The 18,181-nt window shown below is 40.0% G+C and overlaps 1 protein-coding gene across 3 annotated transcripts in view; it reads left to right on the top strand.

The window, feature by feature from the left end:
• XRCC2 (X-ray repair cross complementing 2) overlaps nucleotides 1–15,873 on the top strand; it is a 33,236-nt gene extending 17,363 nt beyond the window's left edge. Inside the window, exons 2-4 of one of the 3 annotated variants that reach the window (XM_046669936.1) lie at nucleotides 4,162–4,245; nucleotides 4,776–4,857; nucleotides 14,883–15,873. In XM_046669936.1, the coding sequence (XP_046525892.1) occupies nucleotides 4,162–4,245; nucleotides 4,776–4,857; nucleotides 14,883–15,613 (897 nt within the window). In that variant the 3' untranslated portion in view covers nucleotides 15,614–15,873. The remainder of the gene's footprint in view (nucleotides 1–4,161; nucleotides 4,246–4,775; nucleotides 4,858–14,882) is intronic. The other 2 variants (XM_046669937.1, XR_006889794.1) reach the window with 2 other exon arrangements.
• Nucleotides 15,874–18,181: the final 2,308 nt, after the last annotated feature.

Below are 18,181 nucleotides of genomic sequence, written 5' to 3'. Positions count from 1 at the left end.
CTCCCGGTGTTGTGGATGCTGGGCGGAGCCTCTCCGCTAATGGCGGGTAGGACTTTTCCCCACCACCTCCGGTGTGTAACTCTGGAGCCTCCCTCTGGCCTTAGGTGTAATTGCGGGGGGCTTAGGTAGGGCTCTGGTCACCTGTTTCCACTGTCGCTCCTCTGGTGTGTGCTCCCTCCTGCCTGTGGTGTGTGGCGATGTTCTGGGGGCATCTGCTGGAAGAAAGCTGCTTGCAGGTACTAGGCTGTTCGCGGGTCGGGGTCAGAGAGTTTTCACCTATCTCCACCTCCTCCCGGAGGGAAGTCCGTCCGCCTTCCGATGTATAGCAGCGTGGGTCTCTTAGGCGTCCTGAGATGCTATATGGATATCCTTTGTTAAGCGATGAATGTCCAATTAGTTGTAGATTCGAAGGGGGAGAGACAAAGAAGACTACTCACGCCACCATCTTGGATCTCCTCCCAAGAATTTGATTTTTTAAGAACAATGGAAAGTCAGGTGCAACTTGGCTAAGTCAGCCAGTTTGGTACGAGGAGTAATACCATCTTTGTCCAAGAGTCATGTCAATAAAATGATAATACTTTCTTGTATACTGTCTTACAAGGAAGTCTCAGAGGGAGGGTTCTAAAATATTTTGAGCAATGACAGAGTAAACAATTGGAGTAACTTCCCAAGTTAGTCATTCTGATGAGGACGTTAGTCATTTGTGTACATGCTTTTGAAAACATTTTATAGTCATTTCATATGTTCCATCTTGGCTATGGAAGTCTCTGTCTTCTCCTTTAAGCTGGACTTTCAATCTTGTAACTCAGTAGTTCTCATTCTTTTTGGTCTTAGGACTGCATTACGTATGTAAAAATTATTGAGGATTCCAGAGAGCTTTTTTTAATTAAGGTATAATTGATATAACATTATATTAGCTTCAGATGTGCAACATAATGATTTGATATTTGTATATATTGTAAAATTATCACCACAATAAATCTAATTAACATCCATCACCAAAAGAGCTTTTGTTTATATGAGTTATATCCGTCAATGAAACTGAGAAATGTAAAATTTAAAATATTTACATTAATGTACAAGTGACAGTAGTAAACTTGTTGAATATTATCACAAATAACTTTTTTGAAAAATAGCTGTATTTTCCTAAACAAAAAATGTAGTAGTGAGGAGTGACACTGTTTTACATATTTGCAAATCTCTCTCTTTTTTGTGTGTGAAGAAGATTGGCCCTGAGCTAACGTCTGTTGCCAGTCTTCTTCAAAGAGAGATTCCTCAAGCAATCTTCCTCTTTTTGCTTGAGAAAGATTGTTGCTGAGCTAACATCTGTGCTAATCTTCCTCTGTTTTGTATGGGGGACACCACCACAGCATGGCTTGATGAGTGGTGTGTAGGTCCACACCCAGGATCCAAACCTGTGAAACCCTGGGCTGCCAAAGCAGAGCACGTGAACTTAATCGCTACACCACCAGGCCAGCCCATGCAAATCTCTCAAATGTCTGGCTGAAGAGAAGTTAACTGGGTTTCCTTCTTTTCTGTGTCCAGTCTATTACTGTATGTTGTTCTGGTTAAAGTGTATGAAGAATATCTGGCCTCTTATATAGTTGGAAAAGGAAAGATTTTTTTAAGATCTTTTGAGATAATTGTGGATAGTCTTCTTTGATGTTATACCAAAACTTGACTAGTAGTAGTTTTCCTAAAAGTTAATTGTAATGTAGAGTATAGAATTGCATCAGTGAACTTTTCTGTCTTAGACTTAGAGAGAATCTTTTACCCAGGAATGATTTAACATCATGCCTTGGTCATTTGCAAATATTGGTCTGCTGAGTTATGTAGATCTTCCAAGTATTGACAGGTTTCCTTAAATAACTATCCCCACAAAAATCACATTCTTTAAAATCACCAGTGAGTTCACCAAAAAGGACCTAAAGTTTTGGGAAGCTATCAAGCTCACAGTGGTGGATAAAAGTTTTCCAAAATTCAAATACTATCATTGGCAACAAATACTGTCAGTTATTTTCTTTGTTTTCAATAAAATGTCTGCCAGATACCAAAGTCTGGATAATCATAGTTTGTGTATCAGTAGTTCTTTCAAATAAAAGGATATTTCATGAATAAAAGCATCCAACTCAAATAATCACACAAGTGCTTTTCCTAGGGAAAAACCTTTGTACTTCAGTTTGGATCCTTATGTGTGTGTGGAGTTATGGAGAAGTCCCCAAGACTGTCTTCATTTGTGTCACCAACTGGAGAGTTCCAGGTCTCCAGGACCACCTTCAGGTGTAATAATTTCCTAGGACTCACAGAACTCGCTGAATGCTGTCAGATTCATGGTTATGGTTTACTACCATGAGAGGATGCGGATTAAAATCAGCCAGGGGAAGAGATGTAGTCAGACGAAGTCCAGGAGAATCCAAATGCAGAGCCTCCAGCTGTCCTCTCCCAGTGGAACTGTGGACAGTGCTGACTTCTCCCAGCAGCACTGTGGCGCTGTACCCACCAGGGAAACTCACCTCAACGTGGACGTCCACAGTCTCTGTGGGGCTCTCATTTAGACACGGTCACCTGCCCAGACAGCTACCTCATTCTCCAGCCCCTCTGGTCCCAGAGGTCAAGCTTCACAGAGTCCCCACCGTAAGTCACATTGTTAGACTGTCTGGTGTGGCTCAAGGCCCCAGGTGCATGAAGATGCTTTCATCAGGCAGGATATTCCAAGAGGTTTCCAGATGATCCCCCAGGAGCGAGGGCAAAGGCAATACTTCTTCTTGGTCAACATGGAATTCTTTCCCACTAGTACGCTTTCCAGATCACCAAGAGTATTTTAAAAAGTACTCGAGTCATAATTTCATAGAACTAATACTTTTTACTCCCTCATCAGAGGCATTCTTCTGTAAACTAGTTTTGCTTGTTTGGGTGTCTTTCTGCCGGTGGTGAGGAGTCCCACGTGTGCTAACACAGCTTGATGCCGCTGCCTGATGGGCCGGGGCCAGCACTCTTACCCACCGTGGCAGCATCAGTGCAGGTGTCAACTTAGTGGAAAAGGCAAATAGTATCTTCATATATGTGAAAATAGTCTTGACCTTACATTCGCCTTCAGAATCGCTGCTCTCGCACTTTCTTGTGTCATTAGCAGTCTTTACCTTGTTTTGTAATAAAATCTCATCTCCCGGAAGACCTAGACTGCTAGTTCTTTGAGGGCAGGTTGTCTTCCTCATCTTTGTAGTCTCCATTTTACCTGCCATAGTGTTTGTGGACGTAATAGAAATTCAGTACACGTTTGCTAAACTAATGTATAGAAGCTTTTCATCGCTTCAGGAAGTCTTTTCAAAACTTTGGCCTCAATAAAAAAACACGAAAGGTGACTGCTTTTCTTCCCATTTCTGATATGGTTTTTTTTCTTTTGTTGTATAGAAGGGTTGTCAAATCTGTGCTGATTTCCTTAGAGACTTGAGAATCAGCTTTGATTATGATTCCCTCATTGACATTTAAATCAGTACCCGAATTCTTGCTGTCCTCCTAACTAAAGACTGGCGGGCACTCCTCCAGGCTGGGTGAGACTCCAGCCTTGGCTGTGGTTCTGGTCATACTCAAATCCATCCCCTACCAGCCACCAAGGTGATCTGTCTGAAATTCGGGTGATAATAGCTCAGCCTTACATAGTACTTGCTCTGTGCTAAGCACTCTTTTTTTTAAGATTTTATTTTTCCTTTTCTCCCCAAAACCCCCCGGTACATAGTTGTGTATTTTTAGTTGTGGGTCCTTCTAGTTGTGACATGGGACGCTGCCTCAGCACGGCTTGTCAATCCGTGCCATGTCCACACCCAGGATTTGAACCTGCAGAAACCCTGGGCCCTGAAGCAGAGCATGCGAACCCAACCACTCGTCCATGGGGCCAGCCCCTGTGCTAAGCACTCTTAACATATCAAATTCTCAGTGCCCTGTGAAGGACATACTGTTAGTTATCCTCACCTTACTGATGAGCCTCAGGCCCAGAGAAGTGAGCTGGCAGGTCTAGTTCTGGAGTCCCACTGTCTACTCTTAACTGTTCCAGACCGCTTCTCACTGTGTAGCTAAAACCCCTTGATCTTGTCTACAAGCCAAAGAGCAAGCTCCTAAACATGGCATCTAAGGCCTTCTGTGATCTGACTTCTGATCTTTTAGGTCTTCACTGTCTCCTGCCTGTTTCGTGCTACAAGCTCCAGCAATTCAGCTCTGCTTATCGTTTGCCTACACACAGTGCTGTTGGTAACCTCCGCCCCTTGGCTGTGTGGTCCCCTCTACCTGGTGTGCCTGCCCCATTCACCTAACACATTCAGCTGGGAGTTCCTCAGGGAAGTTTTTCTCCACCTTTCTTTTTTGTCCCCTCCTCCCTACTAGATAAGGACAATATAATGGGCAGACAGATTAAAAGCTAATACCCGTATAACAAGTGTGGTAAGTATTGTGAGAAAGATAATTACGACACATAAGGAAGGTAAAAACTGCACTTAGCAGTTTGGTCCTGTATCTCAAACTACACTATCAATTCCGTTGAGGCCAGGGACTCATTTTGTACCGTCAGTATTTGGTACATAAACAAAAAATGAAATATTTTCTGAATAAGTGAACACAATTTTTTTTCCTAAATTATATTTTCTATTTCATAATTTCCTCCAAATCCTCAAAATTTTGAAAAGCTTTTTTATTGACTTTTGGAAAATTGTATAAATGTAGATTTCTAGGATTTTGTATTTTTCGGTAATGATTTTTCCTTCTCTCTTTTTTTCTTTTGCAAGCTCCTTGCCCGACTTGAAGGTAGAAGTTCCTTGAAAGAAATAGAACCCTATCTGTTTGCTAATGAAGATTCACCTGTGCTTGGTAAAAAACGATCTCAGATCAAAATATAGTGTCATAAGTTCTATAAAACATGTTTTTTTATATACATATATTCCTAGCAAGAGACTATATAGGTTAAACTGTGAAATTAAAAACTGAGAAACAGATTGTAACAAAACCCTTGTAAGCCGTCCTTCTCTGTGTCAGATGGGGTAGAGTTTGGCTTGTCTGGTAAATCTTCAGAACAAACATTGACCCCTCTTATCCCAACACGATATTTGTGGGAGTCTTGTTATTATAATTTATGTTTCATGCTTCAGAAGTTAGAGAATCACAGGAAAGTCCTTAGCTGCCCTGTTGTTCTGTTGATGTTTCTACAGTAGAGAAAATACACGTCTCCTTGTTCTATTAGCACTTCCACACTCGGGAAACCTTACAAAGCAGGTAGTGGGCTTAGGTGGTTTTTTCTTTTTTACTGTAACAGCTTTATAGAGATATAATTCACCCATTTAGGTGTACAATTCAATGATATTTAGTGTTCACACAGTTATGCAAACATCACCATAATCGATTTTAGAATATTTCCATCACCTCAAAAAGGCATGGCTATTAGTAGTCTCTCCCCATTTCCTCCCACATCTCTCAGCCCGAGGCAACTGCTAGTCTACTCTCTACTCTAGACTTGCCTTTGCTGGACTTTTCATATAATTGGAATCCTACAGGAAGTGGTCTTCTGTGACAACTGGCTTCTTTCGCTTTGTATAATCTTTTCAAGGTTCATCATATTGCAGTGTGCCTCAGTAGGTCATTCCTTTTTTACGGTTGAATAATATTCTATTGCATGGGTAGGTAGACCACATTTTGTTTATCTGTTCATCAGTTGATGGACAAATGGGTTGTTTCTACTTTTTGGCTGTTACAAGTAATGCTGCTATGATTATTTGTGTGCAGGTTTTTCTGTGGATATGTGTTTTCAGTTCTCTTGGGTAATACCTACAAAAAGGACTGCTAGGTTTATGGTAACTGTGTTTAACCTGTTGTGGTACTGCCTATTTTCTAAAGCAGCTGCACATTTTACTGCTACTAGCAGTGAAGCATATGATGGTTCCAATTTCCCCACATCCTGCAAACAAATGAGTATGAAGTGATTTCTCACTGTGGTTTTGGTTTACATTTCCCTTATGGCTAATGATGTTAAGCATTTTTGCATGTGCTTATTGGCAAGTTGTATATGTAATTTGGAGAAATGTCAGATCTATTGCCCGTTTTCAAAACTGGCTTGTCTTTTTTATTATTGAGTTGAAAGAGTCCTTTATATAGTCTAGATACAAGTCCTTTATCAAATAGATGATGCGCGGATACCCATTCATTCTGTGGCTTGTCATTTCACTATGTTATCCATTGAAGTGCAAAGTCATTAATTTTTTTTAATCCAAGACTTTATGTAATTATGACCCTGCACCAAGCCAAGGATGAGATGCATGTGGGAAAGTGAACCCCAGGATCCTCGGTCTCCATGCCCAGAACTGAGCCTTCTCTTCACTTCGCTGTCTCCTGCCCATCCCTCAGCCCTCACTATCACCTACACTCATCAGCTGCAGTCCCCACAAAGTTATTAATTTTGATGAAGTCCAATTTATCTTTTGTTGTTCCTGCTTTTGGTATCATAGCTAAGAAGCCGTTACCTAATCCAAAGGCAAGAAGATTTATGGCTTTTTGTGGTGTTATTGACTTCTGTTTCCATTCTTTTCTGATCAGAGAACATACTTCTGTGATTTCAGTCTTTTTTTTTTTTTTTCTTTTTTTGGTGAGGAAGATTGGCCCTCAGCTAATATGTGTTGCCAGTCTTCCTCCATTTTGTATGTGGGATGGCTCCACAGCATGGCCTGACAATTGGTGTGTAGGTCCATGGACGTGATCCGACCCCATGAACCCAAGGCCACCAAAGTGAAGCACATGAACTTAGCCACTGCACCACTGGGGCCAGCCCCTGTGAGAGAGTCTTTTAAAATTTATTGGGACTTGTTTTATGGCCACATATGTGATCCATCCTGAAGAATGTTCCATGTGCACTTGAGAAGAGTGTGTATTCTGCTGTAGTTGGGACTAGTGTTTTCCTAATGTCTCTTAGTTGTAGTTGGTTTTCAGTGTTGTTCAAGTCTTCTGTTTCCTTGCTGATCTTCTGTCTAGTTGTTCTGTCCACTGTTGAAAGTGCAGTATTAAAGACTCCAACTATTACTGTCGAATTATTTCTCTCTCCCTTTTGTTCTGTCAGTTTTTGCTTCAGGTATTTTGGGGCTTCCTGTATTGTGGGGCACAAATAAGTTTATTATTATTACATCTGATTGATGGGTTGACTCACAATCATTATAAAATGTCCTTTCTCACCTCATACCCATTAGGATGGCCACTGTCGAAATAACCAGAAAAGAGCAAGTGTTGGTAAGAATGTGGAGAAATTAGAACCCTTGTGCCCTGTTGATGGGATTGTAGCATGCTAAAGCAACCCTGGAAAACAGTATGGAGGGTCCTAAAAAGATTAAAAATAGAACTCAATGCCACAACCAGAAGGACACACAACTAAATATACAACTACATACTGGAGGGGTTTGGGGAGAAAAAGAAGAAAAAAAGAATATTGGCAACAGTTGTTAGCTCAGGTGCCAATCTTTAAAAAGAAAAAAACAACTACTATACGATCTAACAATTCCGGGTACATAGCCAAAAAAATTGAAAGCAGGTTATTGAAGAGATATTTGCACACTCATGTTCACAGCAGCACTACTCACAATACCTAAGAGATGGAAGCAACCCAAGCGTTCATCAACAAATGAATGGATAAACAAAATGTGCTTTATTTATTTATTTATTTTTTTGAGGAAGATTAGCCCTGAGCTAACATCTGCTGCCAATCCTCCTCTTTTTGCAGAGGAAGACTGGCTCTGAGCTAACATCCATGCCCATCTTCCTCTACTTTATATGTGGGCTGCCTGCCACAGCGTGGCTTGACAAGCGGTCTGTAGGTGTGCACCCAGGATCCAAACTGGTGTGCCCCTGGCCGCCAAAGTGGAACGTGTGAACTTAACTGCTGCACCAGCCCCCAAAATGTGGTTTATATATATAATGGACTGTTATTCAGCCTTAAAAAGGAAGGAAATCCTGTCACATGCTGCAAGATGGATGAACCTTGAGGACATGCTGAGTGAAACAAGCCAGTCACAACAAGAAAAGTATTAGTATGAGTCCACTTAAGTGAGGAATCTAGAGTAGGCAAACTCATAGAAGCAGAAAGTAGAATGGTGGCTGCCAGCAGCTGGGGGGCAGGGAAAGGGGACGGGAGCTGTTGTTTAATAGGGACAGAGTTCAGTTTTCAGATGAAAAATTCTGGAGATCTGTTTTACAACAATATGTGTGTGTGTATATATATATTTAAGACTGCTGAACTGTACACTTAAAAATGGTTAAGATGGTAAATTTTATGTTATGTGTCCTTTATCGCAATTTTTGTCTGAAAGTCTGTTTTGTCTGATACTAGTATGGCCATTTCAGCTCTCTTTTTAGTTACTGTTTGCGGAGTGTGTCTTTTTCTGTCAACCTATTTATGACTTGGAATGTCAAGCGTGCCCATTGCAGACAGCCTGTAGTTGGATCATGTTTTTTATTCCGTCCTGCCTATCTGCCCTTTGTTTAGACTGTTTAATCCATTTACAGTTAGTGAGTTACTGATAAGACAGGATTTATGGCTGCCATTTTGCTGTCTGTATTATATATGTCTTACGTCTTTTTTCTTTGTTCCTCCTTTACTATCTTCTTTTGTATTAAATAGAAATTTTCTAGTATACCATTTTAATTTCTTGTCATTATTTTTACTTTATTTTTCATGAATTTTTTTCCTGTTGGTTGCTCTGAGGATTACAATTAACATCTTAATTTATAACGATCTAGTTTGGATTAATACCATCTTAATTTGAATACTTTGTAAAAACTTTACTGCTGTATATCTCCATTTTTCCCCTTTGTGCTTTTACAAATTGCGTATTTATACATTGTATGCCCATAAACACTTTTAAAATTATAACAATTAAAATTATGACTTAATGCAGTTCTTTCTTCTTTTTTTTTTTAAAGATTTTATTTTTCCTTTTTCTCCCAAAGCCCCCTGGTACCTAGCTGTGTATTTTTAGTTGTAGATCCTTCCAGTTATGGCATGTGGGACGCCCCCCAGCATGGCCTGACGAGTGGTGCCATATCTGCGCCCAGGACTCGAACCTGCGAAACCCTGGGCAGCAGAAACAGAGCGCACAAACCCAACCACTCGGCCCCAGGGCTGGCCCCCTAATGCAGTTATTTCTTAAATCAGATAATGAAAAAAGTTACAAGTATAAAACACATTTATACTGTCTCTTACATTTACCTATGTAGTTATATTTACCTGTTCTTTATGAATTCATTTGTATTCAAGTTGCTGTCTATTGTCCTTTCATTCAGCCTGAAGGACTCCCTTTAATATTTCTTATAGAGAAGATCTGTTGGCAAAAAAAGTTCTAAACTATCAATAATAAAAGACAAATTTTGGGGGCTGCCCTGGTGGCACAGCGATTAAGTTTGCACGTTCCACTTCAGTGGCCTGGGGTTTGCCAGTTCGGATCCCGGGTGCAGACATGGCACCACTTGGCAAAAAAGCCATGCTGTGGTAGGCGTCCCACATATAAAGTAGAGGAAGACAGGCGTGGATGTTAGCTCAGGGCCAGTCTTCCTCAGCAAAAAGAGGAGGGTTGGCAGCAGTTAGCTCAGGGCTAATCTTCCATGATAGACAAAAGATTGAACTTTCTGGTCTTTCTGTCAGAAGGGATATTATTAAATTTAACTTTATGAAACTGACATTAAAACTTGGATTTGCAGCACAACTTATGTATTTGAATAGTACGTTTATAGAAACTTTAAAAACACCGTCGTGTTCAGTTAGTACCAAAGTTTACTTGAAACTATCCTAGATCTTATAGCTGTAAAGCTAGTTAGATGAATACTCGTTGGAGCAATAGCAGACGTAAGACTGGGATTATAAGGATCGTTTATCAACAACAGTTTATTAGAATTGTTATAGGGAAGCTCAGGTTGAAGCAGTAAGAAATTTAGGGGTTATAGGAGTCTCTAATGCTGTTGTAAACCTTTTTAATGCTTTTTTGCATAGTAGTTATTCAGTGCCATATACCAATTCATTGCCTCTTCAGTACTATAATGATTATAGTCTGTAAATTCAACATATTTGTGACACAATTACTGGGTTGGTACCAAGATGGTGTATCTTTTGGCTTTTCTTTCTTGTCCTTATTTTGAAGGATCTTTAGATTCATAAACTTACTCTGACAATCTGTTACCCAGACCCCTTGCAGCATCCTAATTGTGAGAGTAACAATCAAGGCCAAACTTTCCAGATTTTTCTGATTTAGTTTAATTTGTCAAGTGCCAAACTTTAGAGGTTTTTTTGTTATTTTATTTATTTATTTTTTTTACCACAAGTTGTCACTCTCAATCCTTTGGACTAGGCTGTGATTTTTTGTAACAACCCACAGAAACATATGAGATAGTGACTTCAGACAGTTAAAGGACTGTCTCCTCTGTAGAACACAATGTTGTTGTTTTAAAGGTTTTATTTTTCCTTTTTTTCCCAAAGCCCCCCGATACATAGTTGTGTATTTTCAGTTGTGGGTCCTTCCAGTTGTGGCACATGAGACACCGCCTCAGCGTGGCCTGATGAGTGGTGCCATGTCTGCACCCAGGATCTGAAGCGGCGAAACCCTGGGCCGCCAAAGCAGAGCACGGGAACTTAACCACTCAGCCACGGGGCGGGCTCCAGAACATAATGTTTGAATATTATTTTTGATCTTATGATTAGACAATAAATGTTTATAACATCAGTGAAACTGATTTCATTTCATCATTAAACATATTTCTAGGGAATCTAGTTCAAGCACCTTAGTGAAAATGTTCATGTGTAATTTGCAAGTTTGCCGATTTTACTTGCCCATTTGTTATAAGTGACCTTTTAACCTGCCTTGCTATTAATCTGTGAGAGGGGCAGAGTGTTTTTATCTACCAGATCATCTCTTAACCAGGGATTTGATCTTAAACTTGGCCCCAGTTTCTTTCTGTAGCCATGTAGTACATCAGCTGTTTCTTAGTGCTGCATGAATTTAGAAGGCCTTGGGAGACTGTAGGAAAGTGCCCTCAAAGACATATTCCTTTGAGTCCTGCTGGAAGATGTTTATGAGTACCACCTTTCTCTCCAAGAACATACTTGGCTGAGTTTTCATTTTTTCCCTATTCTGAGAATTCCCGAAATATCCAGAGATGTTTCAGTTGCCCTCTGACCAGTATCATGTATTTTTATCTCTCTGTGGAGTGCCTTCCCTTTTACCTCAGAATATGTTACATTTCTCTTACCTCAAATTATCTCCGTTTGACTCTCCAGCCTCATGAAACTGCTACTGAACTTTTTACTTACTAAATGAGCACAATCCGTTGTATCTTTCTTCCATTTCCTCACGTGCTCGCCACCTTCCTTCGGTGTGGTCTCCGTCCTCGCTGTTTCTCCAGAAGCGGTGACTGCTCCCGGTGGTGCCCTTTCAGGCTATCATCTGAGCGTCTCAGTTGTTGGCGTTTGGTTCATAAAATAGTATTTATATTAAATGTGCTTTTGTACGTTACTCATTTACTGCTGTAAGGTCACTATCCAGGACAATTCAATGATCTGTTCCCTACCTCTCCCCCAGCATGTTTTCATTTTTAGAACTTTTCTGCTGTACTTAGTATTAGTACTATTTCATTTTCTTGAAACCTTCTTTTGTGCTCTGTGTCATTTTTCCTCTTGATCTTTCTATTAAATTTCTGTATCTTTGTGCTGACTTCTCTAACTCTGGATGTATCCCAAGAACTGAATTTTGGGCCTGTTATTCTTCATTCTAGATCCCCTCCCACCCGCCAAAGAGAGTTTTCTGTTCTCTCTTTCTGTGTTGCTTACTCCCAGATTGCTATATCCAGCCTCTCAGTACTGTCTTGACTCTTAAATCCTAGTGGCTGTAGGACATTTTTATTTTGTAACACCTAGAGATACATCTTTTTTTTTTTTTTTAAAGATTTTATTTTTCCTTTTTCTCCCCAAATCGTCCCAGTACACAGTTGTATATTCAAGTTGTGGGTCCCTCTAGTTGTGGCATGTGGGACATCACCTCAGTGTGGCCTGATGAGCGGTGCCATGTCCGCGCCCAGGATCCGAACCAGCGAAACCCTGGGCCGCCGAAGCAGAGCGTGCGCACTTACCACTGAGCCACAGGGCCAGCCCCGTAGAGATAGATCTTAACATACCATTTTGAAAGCTAAATTCTTTTTAGGATATTTACGTGAATTAAAAATCCCTGCTTTGCTCACGTATTTGATTTGTATGGGTACTTCTAAGCCTAACTCTTAGAACTTTTAAATCACTGCCTCAGGTTTACTCTTACCTTTGGAATCAGTGAAGGGGGCTGAAGACCTAACAGGAATTAAGTGTCAGAACTGCTTGGGCCGGGGCAGCAAGTAGGGCCTGGGCTAGCACTGGACAGTTTGTTCTTGTTCTTGCTTCTTTCCTGTCTCGGTCCCTTGCTCCAGGCCTTGGTCTCAGGCCAAAGACCTGCTGGACTCTGCTAACTGAAGCCCCCTACCTTTGACTCTCTACCAGACCTGCTCCCTTTCAAAATGCCATTTTCCAGAATTGACTTTTGGGCCTTTAACTCTCACCAAATCAGGACTTAGGTGTTTATTCTTTACATGTCTCTCAGGAAGTTCTTAGGAAGAAAGTAATCTGATGAAGTGTGTTCAGAAGATCCTGTGTGTTTGCTGGGGATGGATGGACTATTCAAGTCTCAACCTTAAAGTAGCTCCAGGAAATGTAATCGAGTAAATAGTCAAAATTATATGGCATGATAAATGTGATGATGGAAGTTGATAAAGTTTGCTTTTCCTACCTCCAAGTCTTATTGTTGGGCTCAAATGAGGTATTATAAAGCAGTCCCTTTTCACTTGTAAAGTACTATGGAAAGGCTAATGCTGCTCCTCAGCCTCTTCTGCTTGCTGGTCTGGGGAGAGGGGAGGGAGGGTTCGGTGCAGTCTCTCATCGCTTCCCGTGATGTTTCCGCATGGTCCGTGTGCCCACAGACCCCTTTCAGATTAATCCTGCTAACTGTTTTCAGCTTTCCTCCGCTCCCGTTCATGTTGGTTCTGTGTTAATGTCTCTTCATCTAGAGCGTGCAGTTTATTCTTTCTACAATACAGGGCGGTAAAAGACATGTATTTGGGGGCAAGGGGAAGCTTTCAGCTTAGCTCCTTAGTAATATAGTAGAAGAGAGTAAACTGAACATCTGGGTTTAATATAGTTTTAGTCATTATGTTGACTTTTAATAAGAGCATCCGTGAACAATTATTAGTGTGAAAATAGTTTCATTCCTTGAGGCTGGAATCTTTGGGGGCGGAAGGGGAATCTTTTTAATGTCAGTTTTGGACTGCAAATTATATATAAGATGGTAGTAGACATTGGCTGAAGTTTTATACTACCTTAAATATAGTATGTGGCAGTTTGCTAGCTTAATTCTTCTCCATTATTTCTGAATGTTCCAGCATACAGTGGTTGGTTAGTAATAACAAGAAATAAAGTAACTGGATTCTCAGATAGACTATGTAATTTGTTTGGGGCCTAAGAACAGGCATTTTTAACACAGTGTTTCCAGTTATGTGGTTCAGCCATAAATTAAATGGCAAACAAACTAGCAAGAATTGGAAGGCCACTGTTTAAAGTAGATTTTGAAAAGCTCTGGAGGCAGGACAATTTCCGCAGGTGTTTTATTTAATTTGTGTTATCCTCAATGAAAGAGTTATTGAAACCTAAACAGAAGAGATTTAACGTCTTTAAAGTTCAGAGTAGTTGACTTCGATTTATAATGCTAGGAATATGATTCACATTGCAGGTGTCTTTCCAGCTGGACGCAGTTTGAGAGAGTTTCATATAGCAAAGGATAACTGAAGGTGGTTTGGAAACATGTGGGGCTGTTTTCAGTTGAGGGATGCTGTTGGAATTTAGTGCCCGAGAGCTGTGGGCTCCACCCTGTGTGTGTGAAACTGCACAGTCAAGAATTGCTCTACCCATAATGCCAGTAACATTGAGAAACACCAGGGATTGTTTCAACTGCGAGTGGCAGAAGTCCAACCTAGTGGCTTGCCAGATCGTGGCTTATTTTCCTCACATCACAAGTGATATAGAGACAGGCTGTGCATAGCTGGTCTAGGGTTCCATATTTTGATCAAAGTCCTGGTTACTTCCTCTCTTCCTGCTCCACCATCCTTCGAGTCCACCTTCCTTAGGGTGTCCACCTTTCATCCCACTATTTCAAGTTGGCAGTTTCACCTCCAGAGAACGGACCGGCAGAGTAGAACTGGTACCTGTATCTGGAAAGCAAAAGTTAGAAATCCCAACAGATGTCCCCTTGTGTCTCACTGGCTACAGCTATGATGCCTCGTGACTCCTCTTTGTAGGGAAGACTGAGAAAAATAGTTTTTAAGCTGGGCACATTCCCTTCCCCAGTTGAGGTGTTATGCTTAAAGGAAAAAGAGAGAATGGATTTGGGATAATCAATTACCAGACAGTGTGTGTACCATAGTATTCAACAGTTTTGAAAGGCCCTAGACGTGTGGCACTTTATTCTTAACTCTCTAATATCACCAATTTAAGTGTGAGTGCATGTGGACTCAAGCCCAGGACATTGTTTTGGACCCCTTTCAACCTGGTTGTTCTGTTTTGGAAATTTTCTTCATGCTAATTAATAGCCAACTTCTTTCTCAGAGGTGAAACTTAATGATTTACTTTTAATTTCCTTATTTATTTGTATTTGCTTAACAGATCCATTTTGGCAAATGGATTTAGATCTTCTTTCACATTCTGTTGAATGTCTTTTTAAACATTTTTGCAGACTTTTCATTTTGTAGCCTGCTATTATTGTGCTGCTGCATTTTGATTGACATTTTTGAATTTTGCACAGGTGATATTCTTGAATTTCATGGTCCAGAAGGAACAGGAAAAACAGAAATGCTTTATCATTTAACAGCACGTTGTATACTTCCAAAATCAGAAGGTGGACTGGAAGTAGAAGTCTTGTTTATTGATACAGATTACCACTTTGATATGCTTCGGCTCGTTACAATTCTTGAGCATAGACTCTCCCAAAGTTGTGAAGAAGTAGTCAAACGTTGCCTTGGAAGATTTTTTTTGGTATATTGCAGTAGCAGCATCCAGTTACTTCTCACACTTCACTCACTAGAAGCTATGTTCTGTGGTCACCCCTCTCTCCGTCTTTTGATCGTGGATAGCCTGTCGGCTTTTTACTGGATAGACCGGGTCAATGGAGGCGAAAGTGTTAACTTACAGGAGTCCACTCTGAAGAAGTGTTCGCAGTTCTTAGAGAAACTTGTAAAGGAGTACCGCTTGGTTCTTTTTGCAACAACACAAAGTATAATGCGGAAAACCTCGCACTTAAGAGAAGGGCCTTCCTCTGCCTTCAGTCATCTGAGCGACGCGGGTGTGGACTACAGACCTTACCTCTGTAAGGCCTGGCAACAAGTGGTAAAGCACCGGATTTTCTTCTCCAAAGATGATTCTAAAACCAGCAACCAATTTTCTTTAGTTTCACGTCATTTAAAAAGTAACAATTTAAAAAAACATTTTTTTATTATTGGAGAAAGTGGGGTTGAGTTTTGTTCATATGTATCATAAAATGGTCTTTTTGCAGGATGGTGTGCAAGTTTTAAAAAGTCTTTAATAGGCTGAAGTGATTCCATTCTGAAGTTTTAAACCCCAGGGGAATTAGCATAACAGTGTTTCTACACAGAATGGATTTCTTAATCTAGCACAGTAAAACTTCAGACTATTCTGTACCTAGGTTATTGAAGATTAGTCAAAATTATATTGACAATTAAATTGTATGTTAAGCTTGTTTTTAAACTAAATAAATAATATACACATTTCAGCCTAAATAAAATGGACTTTTATAACTCTGTGTCACATTTCTGGAATTCACTTAAGCACTTATTTGTTTAGGAAGTTTAAATGCATTTCTAATTTCTCATGTATAACTCCTTTAGGAAGCTGTGACTTTGGAAAATGTTTCTGCAGAGCTATTATTTCTGTAAAGGGGATGAAAACGAGCTTACGCGTCTGCCTTTCACACCAAAAACTATGGAAAATCAGAGCATTTTGATCTGTGACACTAAGTTCCAAGATGGAATTGCATTATGGTTGGGTTTCTATATAATTTTTTTTTTAAGATTTTATTTTTCTTTTTTCTCCCCAAAGCCCCCCAGTACATAGTTGTGTATTTTAGGTTGTGGGTCTTCTAGTTGTGTCATGTGGGATGCCGCCTCAGCGTGGCCTGATGAGTGGTGCCATATCCGCTCCCAGGATCTGAACCACCAAAACCCTGGGCCACTGAAGCAGAGCGTGCAAACTTAACCACTGAGCCACGGAGCCGGCCCCTCTGTATAATTTTTGAAACACAGGGAAATAAGATACGCATTCAAGGAGTTCTGTGAAGAATCTTATGAGATTTTTATCTCATCTTTGTTAAGTTATAGACAAATGCTAAAACTATATTAGAACTGTACGTTACTAGTATTACCCATTTAGAATAGTCCAGACATACCCTGAAATGAATCAAATCTTTCCCAGCTGAGAGTGGACAAGGCTCTGTGTACTTTGGTTCGGTGAGGGCCAGGATGGGGAGCACACGCCTCAAGGGATACACATGGTAATGTATTGTGGTGGAAGAAGAAAATTTTAGGACTTCTGTTTTTATATTTTAATCCAAGAAAAGATTAATTATATCAACATTTTGATAATTCAGATCGACCCTGGTACTCATTTAGTCTCTATGTAAGATTTTCTTATGTCACATACATATTTGAGGTATCCTGTAGGAAATGTGGAAAGAATTGACAGAGGTGTTCTCATTGGTATGTTTATTTATATGTTACCTATTTAGTTAAAACTATCTAATTGTAAATTCACTTATCTAACAAAGATTCTTTTTAAACTCTTAAAAAGAATCCTGCAAAGAAGCCAAGATTGAAGATAATATTCTTCATAATGCAAGCATAGCAGATGTAACATATGCTGTCTGTGCTCCGCCCATGTACCCTGGGCCTCCACTGGCTCACCATCAGTTTCCAAAACCCGAGGACTTCTCAAGGTGTCTTCTGGATGCCAGGGCCTGCCGGGCTGCATGTGGGCTAGGCCGGGCAGTCCTAAACCAGTGAGGGTCGGGATTTGGTACATAAATACTCCAGCTTCCTCACCCCTCGGTGAGAGGACGCTAAGGTGTTTCTCAGAGTGGCCCAGTAGGATTGATTCCCAGTTGCTCACAGCAATAATTTATTCATTAACACACTGTTTATTGTCTTCCATCCTCCCTTTTACTTTCCCACTCTCATGGGGCCTCCTGGGATTGTCTCCCTAATGAATGACAAATCCTTGTCTAGGAACTACTTTAGTTTCAGGGTGAGGGAGAATGGAACTGTCAGCAGACAATAAAAAGTCTTCAGGCTGACAGCCCTTCCAGGCCCAATATTTGCTCTTCAGCCACATTATGAAATTAAAAATGACAGCAGTCTAATTGGCAATCAAGTTAAATTACATTGGATCACATTACAGTTTTACATCCACACACCTGTATGCCCTCAATAATGTTATTTTGCCATTAATTTAAAATATTATTTTAAAATATTGCATATTTTATCTATAGTTAATCCTTTTTCAATTTATATTTTTTGTGTATTACACACAGTGCATGTTACACATAAATGATTTATAAATATTTGTATTTTGGGAGGATATGCATGTTTTCCCCCCTGATAAGAGTATGTGATCATTATGATTGAGCATGTCCTGCTTTATTCTAGAGCACTCCTTTTAGCTGTTAAGAAAAGACAGCAGTTCAGTTACCTTCCCTGCCAAGCTCTGCAGTGTGGTCATGTCCGCCTTAGACGTGTATATGAAAAGCTTAGCAACTCTTAGAATTCTAGCCTTGACTGTGATAGGATTCTTCATTTCTCCTCTGTATAAATGAAGTGTTAATTTAATGGACTGTTATTCACAGATTTATAACTTATTCTTTGGGAACATGATTAAAAAATAATGAACTTTTATATTAACTTAAATTATCAATTTTATATTAATGTGTCAGACCAAAGACTTAGTTATCTTAAAAAGATTTGTTATCTGACATGTTGGAAGGAATTAAGATTCTTGGTTATTAAAAAATTCTTTTAAACTAAAAGTTATACCAAT

Source organism: Equus quagga, chromosome 8 (genome assembly GCF_021613505.1).
Source record: "Equus quagga isolate Etosha38 chromosome 8, UCLA_HA_Equagga_1.0, whole genome shotgun sequence".
In the NCBI taxonomy this organism is placed as follows: domain Eukaryota; kingdom Metazoa; phylum Chordata; class Mammalia; order Perissodactyla; family Equidae; genus Equus; species Equus quagga.
This window is presented reverse-complemented; position numbering and strand designations above follow the sequence as displayed.